The sequence below is a fragment of the Struthio camelus genome, chromosome 8, assembly GCF_040807025.1.
Source record: "Struthio camelus isolate bStrCam1 chromosome 8, bStrCam1.hap1, whole genome shotgun sequence".
Taxonomy (NCBI): Eukaryota; Metazoa; Chordata; class Aves; order Struthioniformes; family Struthionidae; genus Struthio; species Struthio camelus.
This window is the reverse complement of record NC_090949.1, coordinates 32,745,516-32,765,059: the sequence shown is the minus strand read 5'-3', so window position 1 is coordinate 32,765,059 and position 19,544 is coordinate 32,745,516. Positions and strand designations below refer to the sequence as shown.

Genomic DNA, 19,544 nt, shown 5'->3' with positions numbered 1-19,544 from the left:
GTAAATACTTCTGTGCCAGAAAACTGTCGAGTCTTGTTGGCTGACTACTCCTTGCCTTGAAAAGGGATAAAACTTTTTCCTCTCTTGGTGATTCACTCCGTCTCTTTTAGCATGAAATTTATCTTACACCAGTCCTATAATCCGCATTAGTCTGGACATGCATCCAAATGCAGTAAAAGTACAGGGCTTATTACAGGCCTTTGATTGATCCTAGAGATAATGGTGATTAACCACACTGGGATGACAATGGTTTACTGCAGACTGATTCCCCCCTCCACTTTTCTTAAGCATGTTGTAGAAAATCAGCCTAGCTGTGGCAGGAGAGGGCAGAAAGAGACAGAAATCAGTTGTGTAATCTCCAGCTCAGTACAAAAGACTTGAGAAGTGTGCCTAGCTTTTACGCGAGCTGGAAACAGGATCTGTGTTTAGCCATTCTCAGATCTATTTTGGGAGCCACAAGATTTCTGTGTGTGGGTATAGAAAAGGCCATTGCTCCCCACTGGCACAGTTTTGCAGATGTCACACTTCTACCCTTGCTAGCGGCAGGAAAAAATTGTTCTTTGCTTGTTTCAGGAGGCACCTAGAATTAGTCTCGTTTTAGTAGATATTGCTATAAGCAGGATTGCCAAACAGCATTTTACAAGAGAATCCTCCAGTTCTCGTGTTAAAGGAGCCTCTGAACAATCATATCCTCCTCACCTTTTCCGCGCATAGACCTTGGCTCATCATTTAGTTTCAGGTGTGAGAACTAGTCTACTTATTCACTCCTCATTCTGGAATTGTTCTGAATCTCTGTGAGATGATACGCATGAGGGAGCACATCTCATCACTCTTGACAGAAAGGGGCATGAACCCCTTCTCAAACCCTCCAGCTTCCTTCTATTCATCTTCACACATGTGGAAGTTGCTTTGGAATGTGGATTGTGACAAAGGCACATCCACCGTCACAGAAGACGAGCGATTCAGAGGGAAGCAGAATGGGCTTAACAGATACCACAATCAGTTTTCGACCTGATAATATGCTGCGTTTTCTAGTAAAAAGGGGCATTTGTAGTCTATCAGCATAATACTGAACCATTTTAAATATGCCTCCATTTATCCTTGCTAAGACTAATACAACTCCTTATTATTGGAACAATGGTACATTTTTGTCACCCTTAATTATTAACTCACCCAGTTTTGATTGCTTCGCTTACAGAAAGGAGATAGATAGCTATATAATTATTATATAACCAACATTTTAAACTGTTTCAGCTGTTTCCTTCCTTTTTAATTTTGATTACAGCATTTTTATTTTTCTTTGGCTTAGTAAAAGTAAGTAAAACCAAAGACCTAGATCCTACACTGAGCTGCAGTTACACTAATGTTTTTGGAGCAGGGCCTGGAGTTTTATTAGCTTACCTCATTTGGGAGTGGATGCACTAAATTTTTAAAGTGTTGAAATAAATGAGACCAGACAGGTGACTGAGTGACAGCACTGGGAGAAAATAGTGATGACCAAGGCAGAGAAAGTCTTAGCTTTATTTGGAAGAAAAGGGCCCGCAAGAACAATTGGTACTAGCAGACTGAACACACATGCCGATTTCCTGAGAGCTGAAAACAGGATAAAAATTTGGCCTGTACAGTAAAATAACTTCCAATGTTTTCCTCTGGTGATACTGGCAAGCCTTCACCGTCAGGTTGCCCCCAAATGCTTCTTCTTATGTTCCCGCAGCACCAGCAACTTCAAGCCAGAGGAAACCAGAGGCAAATGATGGAGGAAGGTAACCAGGGGTCGCTCATCACCAACTATGGTTGACAACTGCCTTCAAGACAAAGTTCCTCTTGGGCATCCCGGAGGCCACCGGCACATGTGTCTGTTATACCATGAGTTTGAAACAACAGGTTTATGCATGGGGGTCCTTACAATGATTGCAGCTACTTTCTGATCCCCAGCACAGTCACTGTCTCCAGGAGCAGCTGGCCACAAATGAATGGAGACCATGGAACCCAGTTGCTTCTCTGACTGCTGTCCCTGCTCACCGTCAGACAGCTTTGTACTCACAGTCAGCAGGGCCACGAAGCCAACTTTTGGTTCATCACCGCTCTGGTCATCACCACCCCCAAGACGGCTTCCTCTCCTGCCCTGCTCACGCATGAGGAGTGTAGCCTACCAGAGTTTGTGATTTTAGTGCTGGATCCCCAGGTTCTTCAGCAACCAGCTTATCATGCAAGCTACCTTGCCACAGCCATTTCATTTTTGCTGCTTAGGACACTGTCCCCCATGACAATGAAGTGAGGGTTGAATTCCTTTCCCAAACCAGCTTTCTGTTTTGACAAGTGATTCTTTTTATAAATCCCAGACAGAGTGTCTTTTCACAGGGAGTTGTAAAGCTGGATTATATACACATCACAGAGAACACACGAAAGCTCTCGCAAGTTCTGCAGTGTGTTTATCTCAGCAGCGCTGCGAATGTGCTGACCGGTGGCTGACCTTGCTTCCTGACGCAGCATGCAGCCACCAAAGGGTGGGCCAGGTTCTGCCATTTGCTAATTTTCCAAATTTCATTTCACACCCTCCATCTGCTTCCTCTCGAAATGAAGACTGGGGTTTCTCCAGCCATCAGGACAATGTTCTTTGTCAGCATTACTGCTGCCATCCTATTACATAACCAAAATAGAAAGGCAGTTGATAAGGTGGACTAAAACCATATTCCTGATGCTTACATAACACTCGCCATCCCCCATTGAGTAATAACGCCTCCCAGTGACATCCCTGTATGCTGACCAACTGTTACGATCCTCTCCTGTACAGGCTCAGAAACTGGGACTACGTACCAAAATGACTCCTCTATGGTCACAGAAAGCTTTGTCAGCAGAATGAAGATTTCTGTACTTGCCAACCTAAAGGCTGCCGTCTATTTTTCTCCTTCTGAGATTTTGGGCTCTGAAGCCAGGATGGAACCCTAGTACACCTGCCCTAAATGCACAATAATCCATTGCTTGACATGGGCATTATGCAAGCCCACAGGCTGGGGGAGTCTTGTCTGCTTGGTCTGCCTTGGACCATTAGAGTTATTCTTTCCTTCAGCGAAGCCCTTCCCAGTGCAAACATGGTGAATGCAGGCCTGAGTTGACAAGGGAAAGGCAAGGAAGAGAAAGCAGAGCACCTTCAGGACTAGGCATGCTGACCCAGCTGGGCTACGCACCCAAAGAGCCTGTCCCAGCTGTGCCATGGCCATCACAGGTGTTCAACAAGATCTTGCACGTGGCATAAAATCCACCTACAACCAGAATAGCCTAACCATCCTGAGGATCTTTGCCTTGGCCTTCAGATGGAGTTTCACTTTCTCTGAGAGCTACCTGGCAATTTCTGAAGTAATTATAATCCCATTGTCCTTTTTTGATAGATTTTTCTGCAGTCACCACACTAAAGCCTCCGTCCTCATCAAGCCATCATGCATTGCTACGCCCTCACTTGAAATATTCATGAAACCTGAGAAGCAAGATGGATATTCTATTCCTAAACACCTTTCAAAAAATACCATCTGGAAGCCAGGCAGTTGAGCAACACTAGAGAAATCACGTTCTTCCCACACACCATTTAAAGAGAAGGTTTTCTAAGGTATAAATGCAGGTAAGCACCCAAATGAATCAAACATCAGTAGAAGATGAATCCTTATGTCTCTTTGCTGTCTTTTGAAATCTCCTGTAGTCTACTGGACCTACAATTCCTAAGTCCCTGCCTTCAGACAAGTAGGACAATCACACCAGCTATTTTCCATCTAGATACACGCTACCTGAGGGATTTAGTGTTGTTGGGCTGCCCTTCCTCACATTCCTCGGAAATTTACCCCAGCCCTTGCATGTTGTCATCAGATGTTAAGTGGGCTACATGCTTCTCCTTCCTGCTACAGCCCTGCTCCCTTTGAGAAAGGCACATGCCCCATGTCACAGAGCACGCCTCAAGTCAGCCTGGCGTTAAATCTTGCTGTGGCGTAAAGTGACTGTCTTCTGTCACAGGTAATACGTTAGCATGTGCCACTCCTCTGAAATATTCTGACATTTATTCTGATGTAATCGGTTTATAAAACCACTGATAATATTCCTCTGTATTTTTTGCTTAAAGGTGTTAAGCTGAAATTTGACATTTTTCTTCAATTACTAGATGCAAGCTACTCAGGATTCATTCAGCCCATATCCAGAACATGTGTCAACTCGTCAGTGCCATGCAGAATGGCCCACCGTAGCTTACATCCTCCAACAGATTTTTCATTCAAGCTGATTGAACATACTTTGTTTTTTCAGCAGAGGGAGCTTCTCACATACCAATCTGAACACCACATCAGTTGAACTATCCGAAACCACATCCCTTTTCTGACCAGAAAACCTGCAGGTAGATAATTAGGAAAATTTATTCTGAATCCTTGGTAGAGATCGGTTAGTTTATTTATTGGGTTAAAGAAGCTTGCAGCCTTTCAAAAATTCTTGAGATTAGTTTGCAAAACTATTAATATTAAAATGTCAGTCCTTCTGATGTCCTGGTACCACTCAACAGCAGTTCTGTGGCAGCCAGTACCAAGGCTAAGTGAGCTTGTGTGAAAAAGGGCTTTCTAAGTCTTTTCAATGCCTTTCTTTGGTTCCACTGAATGCCTCGATACTTTTCTTGTGGAGACAGACGCTTTCAGCCTACTTTTGTCTGCAGCTCAAATGCTCTGTACATTATTATCATGTCCCCTTTAGCTGTCTCCTGGGACAAGCAGCTGCGTCTTTTCGTTCTTTCTTCGTCCAAAAGCCTTTGCTCAGTTATTACCAAGTGCTGCTTCGTAATGAAAGGAGTCCTGCATTGTATTGGTAGGGCAATCTGTGATAAGCTAGCCACCAGGCAGATGGACCGCTCCGGACAGGTCAACGAGAAGCCCCTGCTCTGTTCCCTGCACTCCACCCACACGAGTGTTTGTGGGGTGAACTCTATTAGAGAACTGATCCAGGTGGAAAAAAATGATCTAAATAAAAGTTTAATTCTTCAGTCAGACCAGTTCCCCAACCTGTTTCACCAGGTGGCGACTTAAGCATTTGTACTGTGTACCATGCCCAGAACAGCATGAGTAGGTGGAAGGGTTGCAAAAAGAAGAAGGGAGGAGAAGAAGGGAAAGAGCACTGCTTTTCTAAGAAGCAGTCACAGCTTAAACACACATAAAATGATAATTTAATTGAAGATAGCTGGGATTTTAGTCTTATAGAAGATACCAAGGGAATCTTAGCTTTGCTAACCAGATTTGTACATGATGTTTTGCTCACATGTAAAATAACTAAAATTGCAAATATCAGCATTAAAAAATGTCCTTCCCCTCCCTTTTCCCCTCCTGATTCCTGTATTTTTTATGCTTGACATCACTATGTACATAGGCACTCTCACTGTTACGTTCATGGTGATTTATAGCTCCGTTTCAAAGCATAGTTTCACATGGCAGTCTTCAAGCTCGCCTGCTCCCTTTTTGTTGCCTAGGGTCTTACAAAAAAGAGCAGAGCATGGAAATCATTATAAATCACTTTTAATGAAGCTTCATAAAAACAATTTCAGAACAGTATTTAAACTGGAAGTGTCAATATCCCCTTATGAATAAGTGATGCTGTTATCCAGTAAGACCAGCACTTGATTGTTCTCAGATCAAGAATTACTGCTTAGCTCCTTCAAAGAGGTTAAAATAACCTCTCTTTGGGCATAGGAAACAAACATCTTTGCCATGCATAATTCCAGTCAGCAGACAAACCCGTAAATAAGAGCCGATAACATCAACTTGGATATAAGGAGGAAAAGAGCTAAAAGACAGTCCAGGCAAAGGCGCAAAGCCACTCCGAGGCCCCTCGCCAGCCCCGAAAGCTGAAAAATGCTTTCAAACCCCTCAGCCCCGACAGGACGGTCCGTCCCCAGCCCAAACCCCTCAGCCCCGACAGGGGGGTCCGTCCCCGGCCCAAACCCCTCAGCCCCGACAGGAGGGTCCGTCCCCGGCCCAAACCCCTCAGCCCCGACAGGAGGGTCCGTCCCCAGCCCAAACCCCTCAGCCCCGACAGGGGGGTCCGTCCCCAGCCCAAACCCCTCAGCCCCGACAGGAGGGTCCGTCCCCAGCCCAAACCCCTCAGCCCCGACAGGGGGGTCCGTCCCCAGCCCAAACCCCTCAGCCCCGACAGGGGGGTCCGTTCCCAGACCAAACCCCTCAGCCCCGACAGGGGGGTCCGTCCCCGGCCCAAACCCCTCAGCCCCGACAGGAGGGTCCGTCCCCGGCCCAAACCCCTCAGCCCCGACAGGACGGTCCGTCCCCAGCCCAAACCCCTCAGCCCCGACAGGGGGGTCCGTCCCCAGCCCAAACCCCTCAGCCCCGACAGGAGGGTCCGTCCCCGGCCCAAACCCCTCAGCCCCGACAGGAGGGTCCGTCCCCAGACCAAACCCCTCAGCCCCGACAGGAGGGTCCGTCCCCGGCCCAAACCCCTCAGCCCCGACAGGAGGGTCCGTCCCCGGCCCAAACCCCTCAGCCCCGACAGGGGGGTCCGTCCCCAGCCCAAACCCCTCAGCCGCCCCCCCCCGACAGCTCCCCCTGAGCAGAGGGGACAGCGGGGACGGGGTGGGGGGAGGGGCGTCCCGCCGCGGCGACGAAGGGAGAGCGGAGCCCGCCGGGCCGCAGCCAATCCGCGGGCTCAGCGCCTGGTCCGATGTCGGCGGCGCGCTCCCATTGGCCGCCCTTCGGCCCTCGCCTCACGGCGGAGGGCGGCCCCGGCCAATGAGGCGGAGGTGCGGAGGGGGAGGGGGCGGTTCCCGGCGGCGAGGGCGGGGGCGGCGGGCGAGGTTTGGCGAGGGCCGGGCGGGGGCCCGGCGGGCGTGAGGGGCGCGAGCGGGCAGCATGTCGGCGGTGTGGTCGGTGGGCGCGGGGCTGGTGCTGCTGCTGCTGTGGGTGCGGCACCGGGGGCTGGAGGCCGTGCTGGTGCACCACCGCTGGGTCTTCGTCTGCTTCTTCCTCCTGCCCCTCTCCGTCCTCTTCGACGTCTGCTACCAGCTGCGCGCCTGGGCCGTGTGGCGGCTCCACAGCGCCCCGCGGCAGCATGGCCAGCGCGTCCGGCACATCCAGGCACAGGTGAGGCCGCCCCCGGCCCCCCCCCCAACCCCTGCCTGTCCCCCTAAATCCCCCTGCATCCCCTGCATCCCCCCCACACAAACATCCTCCTAAATCCCCCCCACACCCTCTACATCCCTCCCACACAAACATCCCCCCCGCACCCCCTGCATCCCCCCACACAAACACCCCCCTAAATCCCCCCCGCACCCCCTGCATCCCCCCCACACAAACATCCCCCTAAATCCCCCTGCATCCCCCCCACACAAACATCCCCCTAAATCCCCCCCACACCCTCTACATCCCTCCCACACAAACATCCCCCTAAATCCCCCTGCACCCCCTGCATCCCCCCCCACAAACATCCCCCTAAATCCCCCCCACACCCTATACATCCCTCCCACACAAACATCCCCCTAAATCCCCCCCCACACCCTGCATACCCCCACAGAAGCATCCCCCTAAATCCCCCCTGCAACCCCTGCATCCCCCCACCCCCTGCATCCCCCCACGCAAACATCCCCCTAAATCACCCACATCCCCCCTGCATCCCTCCCACACAAACACCCCTAAATCCCCCCTACATCATCCTCCCTGCTGCCCTCCATCCCCCACAGGCTCCCCACACACACCTACATAAACACACCCCTGCATCTGCCACGCGCCCTCACATCCCTCACACGCTCGCCTACCACACACACCCCTACACCCTTACATCCCCCCGCACGCACTCTCACACCCCACACCCCCCCACATCCCCGACACACACCCCTCCCACGCACATCCCACACAAACACACCGCTACGCACCCCTCTACCTGCCCCCCATATGTCTCCCATGCACCCCTACATTCCCCTACATGCACCCCCCCGCAGTCCCATACACCCCTACATGTCCCCACACCCCTAAATCCCCCTCCCACACCCATACAGCCCCCCTCTCCACACACCCCCCACCTCCCTCAGTACCCACAGCCCCATCCGGTTTTGGGCAGCTTTGGAGCCACTGCCAGCCCCAAATTCTGCTGTGGCAGCCGGTCTGGGGAAAAGGGCTGGGGGGAGCCAACAGGTATTTCTTTCTCTGTATTTTTACATTTGAAGCTGTTCTCAAAAGTTGTCGCGTGGAACAGGTGGAAAGTCCAGACTTGGCTATCGTGCTGCTGTTGTAACACATCACATACATGGAAATACATCACAGGTTTTGTCTGTGTACACATCTTATGTGCGTGCACACGCGTAACGTACAAACATGTTGCAGCCTTTTGAGTGGTTTGCCTAGTATCGTGTTTTAATACCACCTTTTTTTGTGTTTGATCATCCTGCTTCTAATTGTTGTTAGTTCAAACAGATGATTGAAGAAGAGCTGAAATTTTTCTTCCACAAGGAATTCCAGAAGAATTCTTTAATGTTTTTATGTTCTTTACTCTATATGGTAATTCTGTCATGTTTCTTTCTTTTTTTTCTACCTTTCATCTTCACTGTGAGTGGAGTAGATATAGATAGGTATTAATGTGCATGGAGTTACTGTGTGAGGGTCTGGGTTTTTATCACCAGTAAGAGTCTGTACTAGCTGTTTAACTTTGAAGAAAATATAACAGATGATGTTTGTTCTCTAAATGTTAACTGCTGTAGATTTGCAAGACTTGCAGATCATGTGCCTGTCCTATTTTTCTTCTCAGTTTTTATCTCTTTGTCAATTTGCTTTCAGGCTCAGCCATGTTTAGTAACGGGCATTAACTTTCATGGAATTGAGATTATTTATGCCAATGATAATATCTCCCTTCAAGTATGGGTTTTCCTTTGAATTTTTTAAAAACTGTTTTATTAACTTCTTATTAGTTTTCTGACTCTCTCTCCTAAAACAAAAGCCACAGGTCTATTAGAAGTTTTCTCCACGTAAGTAGACCCTTTGGTGATATTTTATTTAAAAGTTCGGAGGTCTGCAGAGAGACTTCCGAAACATCGCTGCTAAACATAGAGTAGAAAAGTCCAGGTTTTGTTACTTACAGATAACATGCGTGTAGAGGAAGAAGAATATCTGAAAGGTTTTTTTCATCTCGAGGAAAAATATTTCTAACTTACGTTATTGAATACATGTGTATACCTTACAGTAGTTGAATCGTTATCTCTTGCAGGTTCAGGAGTGGAAAAATGAAGGCAGTAAAAGATACATGTGCACTGGTCGGCCAGGTTGGTTAACTGTATCGCTTCGTGTTGGAAAGTATAAGAAGATTCACAAGAACATCATGATCAACTTGATGGATGTTCTGGAAGTGGACAGTGAAAGACAGGTAACAAATACCTCACAAAGTTTTAATAATACTAAAGTTTACATCTTTTTACTATATTTACAGCTAGAGCAGGCATTAAATTCTGTAAAGAAGAGTCGATTTTTGTTGAGGGGAAAAAAAAAGAAATACAAATCCTAGTATAAAATATATTAATATCCCTGTACGTATGTAATGGATTTTTTTATTATCTTACTTGGACTTACATGTTTGCTTGCAATTTTGAGACTTGGCTGTGCCAGTTGGAGCATAGCTTCCTCCCAGCTCTAAAAAGGTCTGTCAAAAAGGCTTTCTCTTTACACGGAAGTCCTCTAGGTCTTTTTAAAACTTGAATCCAGTACCTGAGTTCCTGCTCTCTGGACATACAGAGGCCGCAGTCAAAACCAGAGCTCTGAATTCCTTGTAGTAGTGCTTATGCCAAGTATCACTAGTAAGTAACTGGTAATTTTTTTTAACTTAAAACTGATTTAAGTTTATTTATATTAATCATGTTGACCTCAGGCATTTTCCTAAAACAGCTAAAAAACTTAAAGTCCTGTCAGTGCAGGTTTTAATGTAGATAGTACCAGAGGGAAGAAAATGTACCTACCTGACTTAGAGCTAGGCACTAGTTATGGCTGATGTGCGAATTCTTACACATTCTGCAGAGCAGTCATCTGCATTCCCTAGCTTTTCGTAAGGTGTTGCAGATATGATTTGGGGAAGCAAATCATAAGCTTTACTCTTGTATTTAGATTTTATCCTAATGCCTAGATGATTTCTCCATAAATATGGAATATAGCAAGAAAGAATTTGTTGTTGTTTAAACTCTTGGATAAATTGAATGAACAAAGACTTCTTGTATAAGCAAATCCACTGTCCATTCACTTCAGCTGGGGCTGCCTACCCTTATATGGTATTTCAGCCTGCTTTCCAGTGTTGGAGAAGATAGTTTTTTCTAAATGCTGTTCGTTCTTCGCTAGATAGGCTTGGTCAGTAGTGTTATGTCATATAGCCAGAGCTTTGGTATCAATTTGTTGTACCAGAAGTGTAGACTGTAAATATGTACACAGAGAGTCAACTCAAATTTACTGCATATGGGAAGATCTGATTAATGAAATTAATGATTAACGTATCATGGTTATCAGTTGATAAGTACTGCTGTAAGAAGTAACTGTTGAAGAGCTGTAAACAGTCGAGACACCAAATGTCAGGTTCTGCAGTAAGTGCTTGGATCGTTCTATTTAAAAAAAAACAAACCCACAGCATATGGAATTGCTTAGTTTTATGCACTAAAGTATGAAAGACCAGACTGATTTGTGTTTTAGGGGACTGAGCAACAGGAGGTTGAAGCAGAAGAGGAATCACTAAACAGTTTCAACTATTTTTAGTACTGCTTTTGGGAAAGTAAATCTCTGAATTCTGATAATAGACGGAAGTACAATCCAGTTAGCCGTATTTTGCCATCCTTAATGCTGAGCATTTAATTAATGCTTAGGGGGTTGGGTTTGGGGGTTTTTTTTGTTTCCTTTTTAGGTTGTCCTTGTGGAACCTTTGGTCACCATGGGTCAGCTGACTGCACACCTAAATCCTATGGGCTGGACTATTCCTGTGGTACCAGAACTCGATGATCTCACAGTAGGTAAGGGTTGTTATGGTGACAAGAAACTGATTTTACTGTATTTTTAATAGCTTTTCATGCAGTAACACATTGAATTTTTTCAAAGGTTCCTAAAATGTTCTTTTGAACTTTGTATTCTCTTACGGCATTTATGTTATAGGCGCTTCCCTTTTTTTTTAAATAGTCGTAAAGGCCACACCCAGAGCTTCAAAATGAAGTTTTGTTAAACCACTTTTGTCTTGAAGTGTGTTTCATTTGATATGTTTTATGCTCTCTTGATAAGGTGGTCTGATCATGGGAACAGGCATTGAGTCTTCGTCCCATATCTATGGACTTTTTCAACATACCTGTGTGGCCTATGAGCTTGTTCTTGCTGATGGAAGCCTTGTGAGATGCTCACCAGTAAGAGACAATGTTATTTTGCTATCATTTATAATGTCATTGACAGTTACCAGTATGGGCATATGATTCAGTATGACATACTTTTTTCAGACTGAAAATTCAGACCTATTTTATGCAGTGCCTTGGTCTTGTGGTACTCTGGGTTTCCTGGTTGCAGCAGAAATAAAAATGATTCCTGCCAAGAAATATGTAAAATTACATTATGAGCCTGTGAGAGGACTGCAGAAGATTTGTGAAAAGTTTACTGAGGAATCTAAGAAAAAGGAGAACGGTTTTGTGGAAGGACTTGTATATTCTTTGAACGAAGCGGTCATCATGACAGGAGTCTTGACCGATGAAGCTGAACAAGACAAGGTAACTAACGGGAAGTTATTGACTATGAGAACATCTCCTCCAAATTTAACTGAAGGTGTCCTACTATATGTCAATAAAAAACAGAATCGTTATATGATCGGAACAATCTTTTATTGTTAATGTGGGATAAAGGGCTAAAATATACTGTCCATCAGTATATTTTAAATTATGACTCTTTATTACTAAAAATATTAGCGCTTGTACTGAGACTCTCTTCAGCTGGTAAGAGATGATCCATTGATTTTTAATTATTCTAGCCTTTGCATTGCAGTACCTAGGGAGAAAGAGAAGTACTTTGTCTGATATACAGAACAATATTGTTTAAAACTGCAGTTATTCAAAGTAACTCTTTTTTTTTTTCCAGCAAGCTCTTAATACGGTTAATACTGGTAAGACACATCAGGGAAGTTTTCTGGAGGGACGTGCTGTCTCTTTGTTATATCTCTCAGCCATGAGGCTTTGGATTAGTGATAGGTTGAGAGATCAGTATTTTAGGAATCACAGTCTGTCACGTTTCTGGCCCCTTAATGTGCCTGCAGCAGGCAAGCCTTATTTAAATTTAACCGTAATGAGAGGAGAAGTAAGAGAGGAGCTGTGCATGTGGCCAAAGAAGGAGAAACAAAGATTCCCAACATCATCTGAGACAGTCTCCTTTGAACTATCACAGACAGTACAACATTGATGCTTCATGCTAAAGGAATTTTGGGGTGTAACTATTACTTGTGTTGGTAATTGCTAATGAATATACATTTCCTTTCTTATAGATAAACAGAATTGGCAACTACTACAAGCCATGGTTCTTCAAGCATGTGGAAAAGTATTTGAAAGCTGACAGAACTGGAATAGAATACATTCCCGCAAGGCATTATTACCATAGGCATACCCGTAGTATCTTCTGGGAGCTCCAAGTAAGACCATCTTCCGGATTAAAATAACAGCTGCTTTTTCCCCACATAGATACCATGTACTTTCTTCCACTTGCCAACACTTCTGTCTTTCAAGGCAGAAAGGATCCAGTTGAGTTCGTGGCAAATATTAAAGTTATATAGTTGGGCAATACAAATCTAAAGGCGCTTCTTTATACATGAATATGGTATTATGTCGTTAGTTTCCAAGTTACGTTTTAGTGCTTTTCTGAATTTAGACCTGAAGTACGTGTTTTAGCATTAAACCTCTATAAAGTGGTTTCTAAGACAGTGGAAAAACATGAATGCAGAATAATGCTTGAAAATAGGCCCTGCCTAAATTCATAATATTAGTTATGCAGTAGGATCATTACTTTGAATTTATAAGCGTCTTTTTCACGTTGTGCATTAACACAAAACTGTATTTGGCATTCTGAAAGTTTCCCATTGCTACATTTAGGACTCACTGGAGTGAGACACCAAATCTTTTCAGGTGCCAGAGAAGTTAAACAGGAGTTGGCTATGCAGAGAGTACTTAAAATTTTAAGCTTTAAGTACCAAAGTACTGTCTTCTGGTTCACTTAGATGTTCTTACTACTACATTCTCTTTTTCCTTCCTGTTTAAAGGATATCATTCCTTTTGGCAATAACCCTATTTTCCGTTACCTGTTTGGCTGGATGGCTCCTCCAAAAATCTCTTTGTTAAAACTGACCCAAGGAGAAGCTATTCGAAAGCTGTATGAGCAACATCACGTTGTGCAAGACATGTTGGTCCCAGTGAAGAGCCTTGAAAAATCTGTCCAAACCTTCCACGTTGATCTTAATGTAAGAACACGCATTTTTAGAATGCAGTAAATCTTAGATTGTGTGTAATATGAATGGTGACTACTGGTCTTAAGACATAAAACTCTGGTCATGATCATATCGTGGGGATTATGTGGTGCTTCACGAGTCTATGATGTGAGGCTGCAGAAGGAATGAACATAGCTCTCTGAAAAAGGGATAAAAACATGAGATCCAAATTCTAGTAGAAGGCTAAGACTTCTATAAGATTTAATGACTTTGTAAAGCTCGAACTGATTTTTTGTTCACCTGAAATCACTGGCTGTCTCACTGAACCCAAGCTGTGGGAATGAATTTCCTGGTCTGGCTTTTGTTTCTGATTTTATTCTAGTCAGTATAAGAAGTACAGACTCCTCAGTTTCAGTTTTGGGCTGAGCTGGAAAAGAAAACTCTTGGTTTTCTCTTTACTCAGAATGTTTATTCAGTTGTTTCTTTGGGATCAGGGATGTTGTTTTCACTTCAGTTTTAAAGGTACTCCATCCAGCTCTTAAGGTATTTAAGAGGGGGATGTAATTCCTGGAGGAATACCGCACTTATTTTGAGCATCTCAGTTGGTTTGCATTACAGGCATTAGAAGGTGGATCTAAGAAACATAGCAAGAGAACTGGAAAGGAAGATGTGTATAAGTTTACATCCCAAACTGTGACAAAGTCCTCTTAAGTTTTCGTTTTGTCACCTTTATTAATAGATAGTTTAAATACTTGCTTTGTTAAAAATTAGTGATAAAATGTTTTCTTCCCTCTGGCAGGTATACCCTCTTTGGTTATGTCCTTTCATATTGCCCAATAATCCTGGTATGGTCCACCCAAAAGGGGACGAAGCAGAATTGTATGTGGATATAGGAGCTTATGGAGAGCCCAAAACAAAACAATTTGAAGCCCGAGCTTCAATGAGACAAATGGAAAAGTTTGTAAGAAGTGTTCATGGGTAAGATTCCCACTCTTTAGAATAGTAACAGTGCTGTGTAACTTAAAACTGTGTAGTTTAATCATACTTACATAATACAGCAACATTTTAACATTGCAATAATTTAACAATCACAATAATTGAAAGCTGATTTTAATTACTGATTTTGATGTTACAGTTTTTAAATATGGCTGCACTTCATGGCTTGATTGCACACACAGAAAAGTACCCTCTTTAGCTCTGGGAGCAGAAAGAGTCTCTTCTGTAGCAAAGTATGTGCACGCGGACGGGTACAGATGTGCCTGAGCACATCTGCTGGTATCTGCGCTAACTGAACACAAACAAGTCCCTGTCTAAAGCTGCGTTATTGTGGGTTGGTGACCGCTCTCTCAGCAAGGCTGGCAAGCCCGGTACTTGGGAAGGCAGCTGCTGAGCTTTCATACTGAGGCTGACTTGTTTCCGGGCGTTTCAGAACCAAGGCGGAGGAAGTGCTGGTGTGTCTGCAGTTGGCCGCCGTCCTTTCAGTAATCCCACAGGCTATTAAAGTTTGGATGGCTTCCCTGCCTGCCCTGCGGGCTGTTCTGCTCGCTGAAGTCCTTGCAGTGTCGTGCTGCAGCTCTGCCCTGTGCTTGTGCTGATGTGTCAGTGTAAGTAGGGCTTACGAAGGGAGGCAAGCCTTGGTTGCTCTCTGTAATCCCTGTGCTGTGGGAGTCTTTCCTGTCACACAGCTGGGACTTTCAGAACCTCCCTTTCACTGCCCTGATTCATATTACATAGGACCACAGAAGGATTCGGTTATTTACCCACCGTCTGTCATAGGCTCGTTCCAGTCTAATTTGCCATAGTATTGCCAGAGGAAAAGCAGTTGCAAACTTGTTTCTCAGGAACAAAAAACAACTGCACGATATTTGTGGCATCTATATAATTTATCTGCATTTTTGTTTTGACCTACTTCTCATATAGCAGTGGTTATATCCCATGTGGCTTAGTAGCAATGGCAAATCTGCTTCAAGGTGATTTGGGGAGTGTAAATGACTTCTAGCTAGAAGTGATATGCCAGAGAACAAAGCAACTGAAAGTTAATTTTAAGCTTTTTTTTAATTAACTTGAAATTAAGCTTTTAATTTAAAGCTTTTTACCAACAAAGTTTTCTCTGTTCTGTGCCTGTCATTGGGACAGTCTTATAGTTTCATAATTACACACACAAGACCAGAGCTTTTATGAAATAGTTTGTGTTTTACTACTGTACTCTGATATTAGCTATATTTTAGAGAGAACAGTATGAAAGTAAGGAAGAGTCCACAGCTAATTAATGATTTCATTTATTTTTGTAAATGGTCCTATGTTACACTGTTTCATTTACAGTATAAATTTATATTCTTGGCCTGATCTGATGTGGAGTCTTTTGCGTTCCCAGTTCTGTTTTCAACATCCAGTTCAAAGAAATCCGAAAAAGTCAAAGCAAAAAATCAGTGCATCTATCTTGAATGCATTTTGTAATGCTGAATAATCTGAGAAGCCATAATTGTATTTCCATTGATACAGTGGAAAAACGTGCAGAAAACATGGAGGGTTTTTTTTTTTGGTTTTGAAACTGAAATTAAAAGCTTTTGAATGGAGGAAAAAGAAAGCATGCTTTCAAAACCAGTTAAAGGGAGAGCGCATTTAGGGTGGGAATATTTATTTGTCAGGGAGTATTTAGGTCAGGTTTGATTCTATCTCAGAGCATGGCATAAGACTCCCAATTTGGAGGAGCTTTTGAAGTTCTCCCTAGGCTTGTGCTTCTGTGAAGACAAGTTGTTAGAACATATTAGAAAATTTGATTGCAGACGGTTAGTAAATCTGAACAGGAATAACTGACTTAGAGGTTTATGTTTTAAGCTTCTCTCCCTTTCTCTTAGGAGGGTAGCAAAACTAATAGAAGTGCCAGTACACTGACGGCTAAAGACATGTTCTGAACCAAATTTTAAAAATAATGTTTGTGGTGATTGCTTTCTCTTCCTGTCCTCCCCTCCGCCACCAAAAGGGCTGTGTAGGTATTCTGCTGTTTTCACCACTACCTGTTATTTTCTCTTGGAAAAGAGATCACGATAGTGTTAAATCTCCAAAATATAATGGGCTGTGTGCTCCAGCATAATTCATAGGAACAATTATATTTACTTGTTTTTAAAAAGCATGTTTTGATGGGTTTTGTTGAATATTTGCTATTTATAGCTCACCCTGAAATCTTTTTTTCTCTCTGAAGTCCTGTGGCACAAGTAATGCTGAATCTCTTGTGTTTGGCTTTTTTGTTTTCTCCTTCCTCCAGTTTCCAGATGCTGTATGCAGATTGCTATATGACCCGTGAGGAATTCTGGGATATGTTTGATGGTTCGTTATACCATAAGCTGAGGGAGCAAATGAATTGCAAGGATGCCTTTCCGGAAGTGTATGACAAAATTTGCAAAGCTGCAAGGCACTGAGCCTGAATAATCTGCTAATCAAGCAATCAGGGAAAGATGGGTTTACCTATAGTTAGTCAGTATATCCTTTAAAAAAAAAAAAAAGGCTTTATTGCTGTCCAAATAAGCTCATTCTTGCCAATGTTTTAAAGGTATGAATTCCTGCTTTATAAACTTATGTTTAGTATCTGTTAGTATGCTTTAAAACTGTTTTTCCAAGCTCAAAGTGATTGTTTTTTAAGAAATCTTAAGTGCTAACTTTTGTGTCTTGGATCTGATGTAGTGACATAGGTGAATTCATCTAATTTCAGCCATAAGGAAAATAGTTGGCAAAGATGAAGATACTCTTAAGTTACACCAGCTGTTTACTGTAGTTGTATTTAAAAATATTGTTGAAAATGATTAAGAGGTCACAGAAATAGGTGCCAGAGTTGAAAGAATTGTCAAATTAATCATGAGGTTAAAAACGTTTGCCTGCAGTCAGTAACTTGTAGCACAGTACTATAGTCTTCACACTGTACAGTACTATATGATATATGGTACTGTACCCTTTGGGTTATACTGTACTATATGGCACTATAATCTCAATGGAGCAGTTAAACTTGCTCACAATTGCTTCAGTTTCCAAGCTGAGAATTGAAGTGTGAAGAAAATCCTTTTTACTTGTGCCTATCAGATTTGTACTGATTTTGATTATAGGTTTTAGGGACTTTTGTATTGGTTGACATTGTTTTTCCTTCCCAAAGTATCAATGCTCTGGCTTCCTAGACTACTGAAAAAATCGCTGCTATTTCATATAAGCAAGTATTATTTTCATTTTTTTACATGTGTCAATTTATTTGGATTTTTTGGTTTTGTTTTTGGGGGAGTTTTGCTTAATTTTAGTGCCTTATAAGTACTCAGTTGGAGGAAGTGATAGGTCATTTCAGACCCTTCTGTCCTGGCCAGCAGGAGGAGGAGGTGTGTCCTGTTGTAACAGTTTAAGCCTTTGTTTATACAAGATCGGAGAAAGTGGCTATGGGTAAGAAAAGCTCTGCTTGTGGACAGGCTTTGGTTCTGACTAGAGTAAAATTTTTGCTTTTCGTTTTAGCTGGATTAGTTTGATAGGCTCTGTCAAAGGACTGCTTCAGTCACCTGGAGAGGAAATCAATAGTACTGTTCAGTTTCCCCTTCTGCTACCCCCTAACGTAGACGGCACAGTCACACTTTGTACAATGAAATGTGTGAGTGTTGAAATGCTTTGACCCTGTATTCAGAAACATGGGTCTAAACCGAGTCCATGTCTTGTACAAGCAGTACTTAAAATTGTTACTTTAAACCTTACTGAGCTTGAGGCAGAAAAAAGTAATGTTCTTGAGGGCTGTGTAGGGGGTAATATGAAGAACTTCTTGAACAGTTGCCAGAGGGAAGCTTTGTATTTTTTTTTTCTTTTTTATTTGAGTGCTCAACCAATGATTTATTTATTGATAGATGGATGTTCATGATCCAGATGAAACCAATGATAAAGCAGTAATGAACAAACTTGGCCTGTCACTCAGTGACACACGCTGGGCAAGTTGCTTGCAAGTAAGGTAGCCCTTAAAGTCCTGCATAGGGGACTGGTAGCAGTAGCAGCTTGCCGAGGGGAGACGCAGCCAATGCAGAGCTCTTGCAGAGCTGCTCAGACCATGTAGCTGGCCAGGCAGAAGTGGGAGCAGGCGGGAGGCAGAGCTGTGTCAGTGATCCAGGAGTGTTTGCTACGCTGCTCCAGGCTTCAGGATACAAAGGAAACGGAGTTGTAACCTGCCTTCCTGCCCCGTAAAAGGAGCAGCACAAGAGCATTTTCCTTGTCCCTGTGGCAAAGCTGTGATTTAGACCATTGCTTGTAAGGTAATCTGCACAGAGCAAGAATTGGTTTGATTAGTTTATCAAAGGGTAATGTTAAAACAACTAGAGATATGCAAATGCTTTTACTTAAGCTGTATATCTTTCACTTACGTACTGATGTTCTCTAGGTATGCATTGTATTTGTTTTTTCACTTCTTAAGTTATCAGCAAACTTGGTATGACATGATCTGGTATGGCACTCTAACTGTGACTATACCAATCACATACATGCACATGCATAACTGCTGGTGGTCTTGAAATTTTTCGTTGTATGGGCTGTTCAAAATAAAAATAACCAGTGTACTGTTCAGTGGCGTGTCATAATGAGTGATTACTTACTTCTTAACAGTTTTTTTTTTTTTTCATGTGCTTACTGTATTGTTGAAAGTGGCCCATGATCTACTGAGAAGAGCTGCACTCTGGGTAGGAGGCCTGACGTGTGATGAGGTTGTCGAGATAGGAGGATCCTAGTGCTGCAAACGGCTCTGGGAGAAATGTTATTGAAGGCTGTGGTTGCGCCCTTATCTCTACCCCAAAACACGCCTGTACAAAGCAAGCAATTCTTTTTTGGTCCTGACTTAGGCTGCATTTCACAATTCTCCTTTTTGTTGCCCCAGAAGTATTTCTATAGCCTACACTCACCCACATCACGATTCAGGCGTTTCCCTTCAGAGACCTCCTTTTCCCTTTGCTTGCCTTTCTATTACAATAATCAGCATTTCTTTAAATCACTGCAGTTTTACCTGTGTTCAATTATCTCTCCCACCAAAGGGTAATTGTAGATTAATTAGCATACTTAATCTGCCATAACTAACATGTAATTACACCTACATTTAATTATTCCAGTCTGGG

General features: G+C 43.4%; 1 protein-coding gene across 1 annotated transcript; it reads left to right on the top strand.

The window, feature by feature from the left end:
- The first annotated feature begins 6,785 nt into the window (after nucleotides 1-6,785).
- Nucleotides 6,786-19,002, top strand: DHCR24 (24-dehydrocholesterol reductase). Its single transcript, XM_068953234.1, has 9 exons — nucleotides 6,786-7,109; nucleotides 9,223-9,378; nucleotides 10,891-10,996; nucleotides 11,259-11,377; nucleotides 11,468-11,731; nucleotides 12,496-12,639; nucleotides 13,264-13,461; nucleotides 14,228-14,406; nucleotides 16,694-19,002. The coding sequence occupies exons 1-9, from the start codon at nucleotides 6,879-6,881 to the stop codon at nucleotides 16,845-16,847; spliced, it is 1,551 nt and encodes a 516-aa protein (XP_068809335.1). The 5' UTR covers nucleotides 6,786-6,878; the 3' UTR covers nucleotides 16,848-19,002.
- Nucleotides 19,003-19,544: the final 542 nt, after the last annotated feature.

Coding starts and splice junctions, on each gene's coding strand:
- DHCR24 (XM_068953234.1), top strand. CDS start 6,879: ATGTCGGCGGTGTGGTCGGTGGGCGCGGGGCTGGTGCTGCTGCTGCTG. Junction 10,997..11,258: donor ACTCGATGATCTCACAGTAG/GTAAGGGTTGTT, acceptor TCTCTTGATAAG/GTGGTCTGATCATGGGAACA. Junction 13,462..14,227: donor CCTTCCACGTTGATCTTAAT/GTAAGAACACGC, acceptor TCCCTCTGGCAG/GTATACCCTCTTTGGTTATG.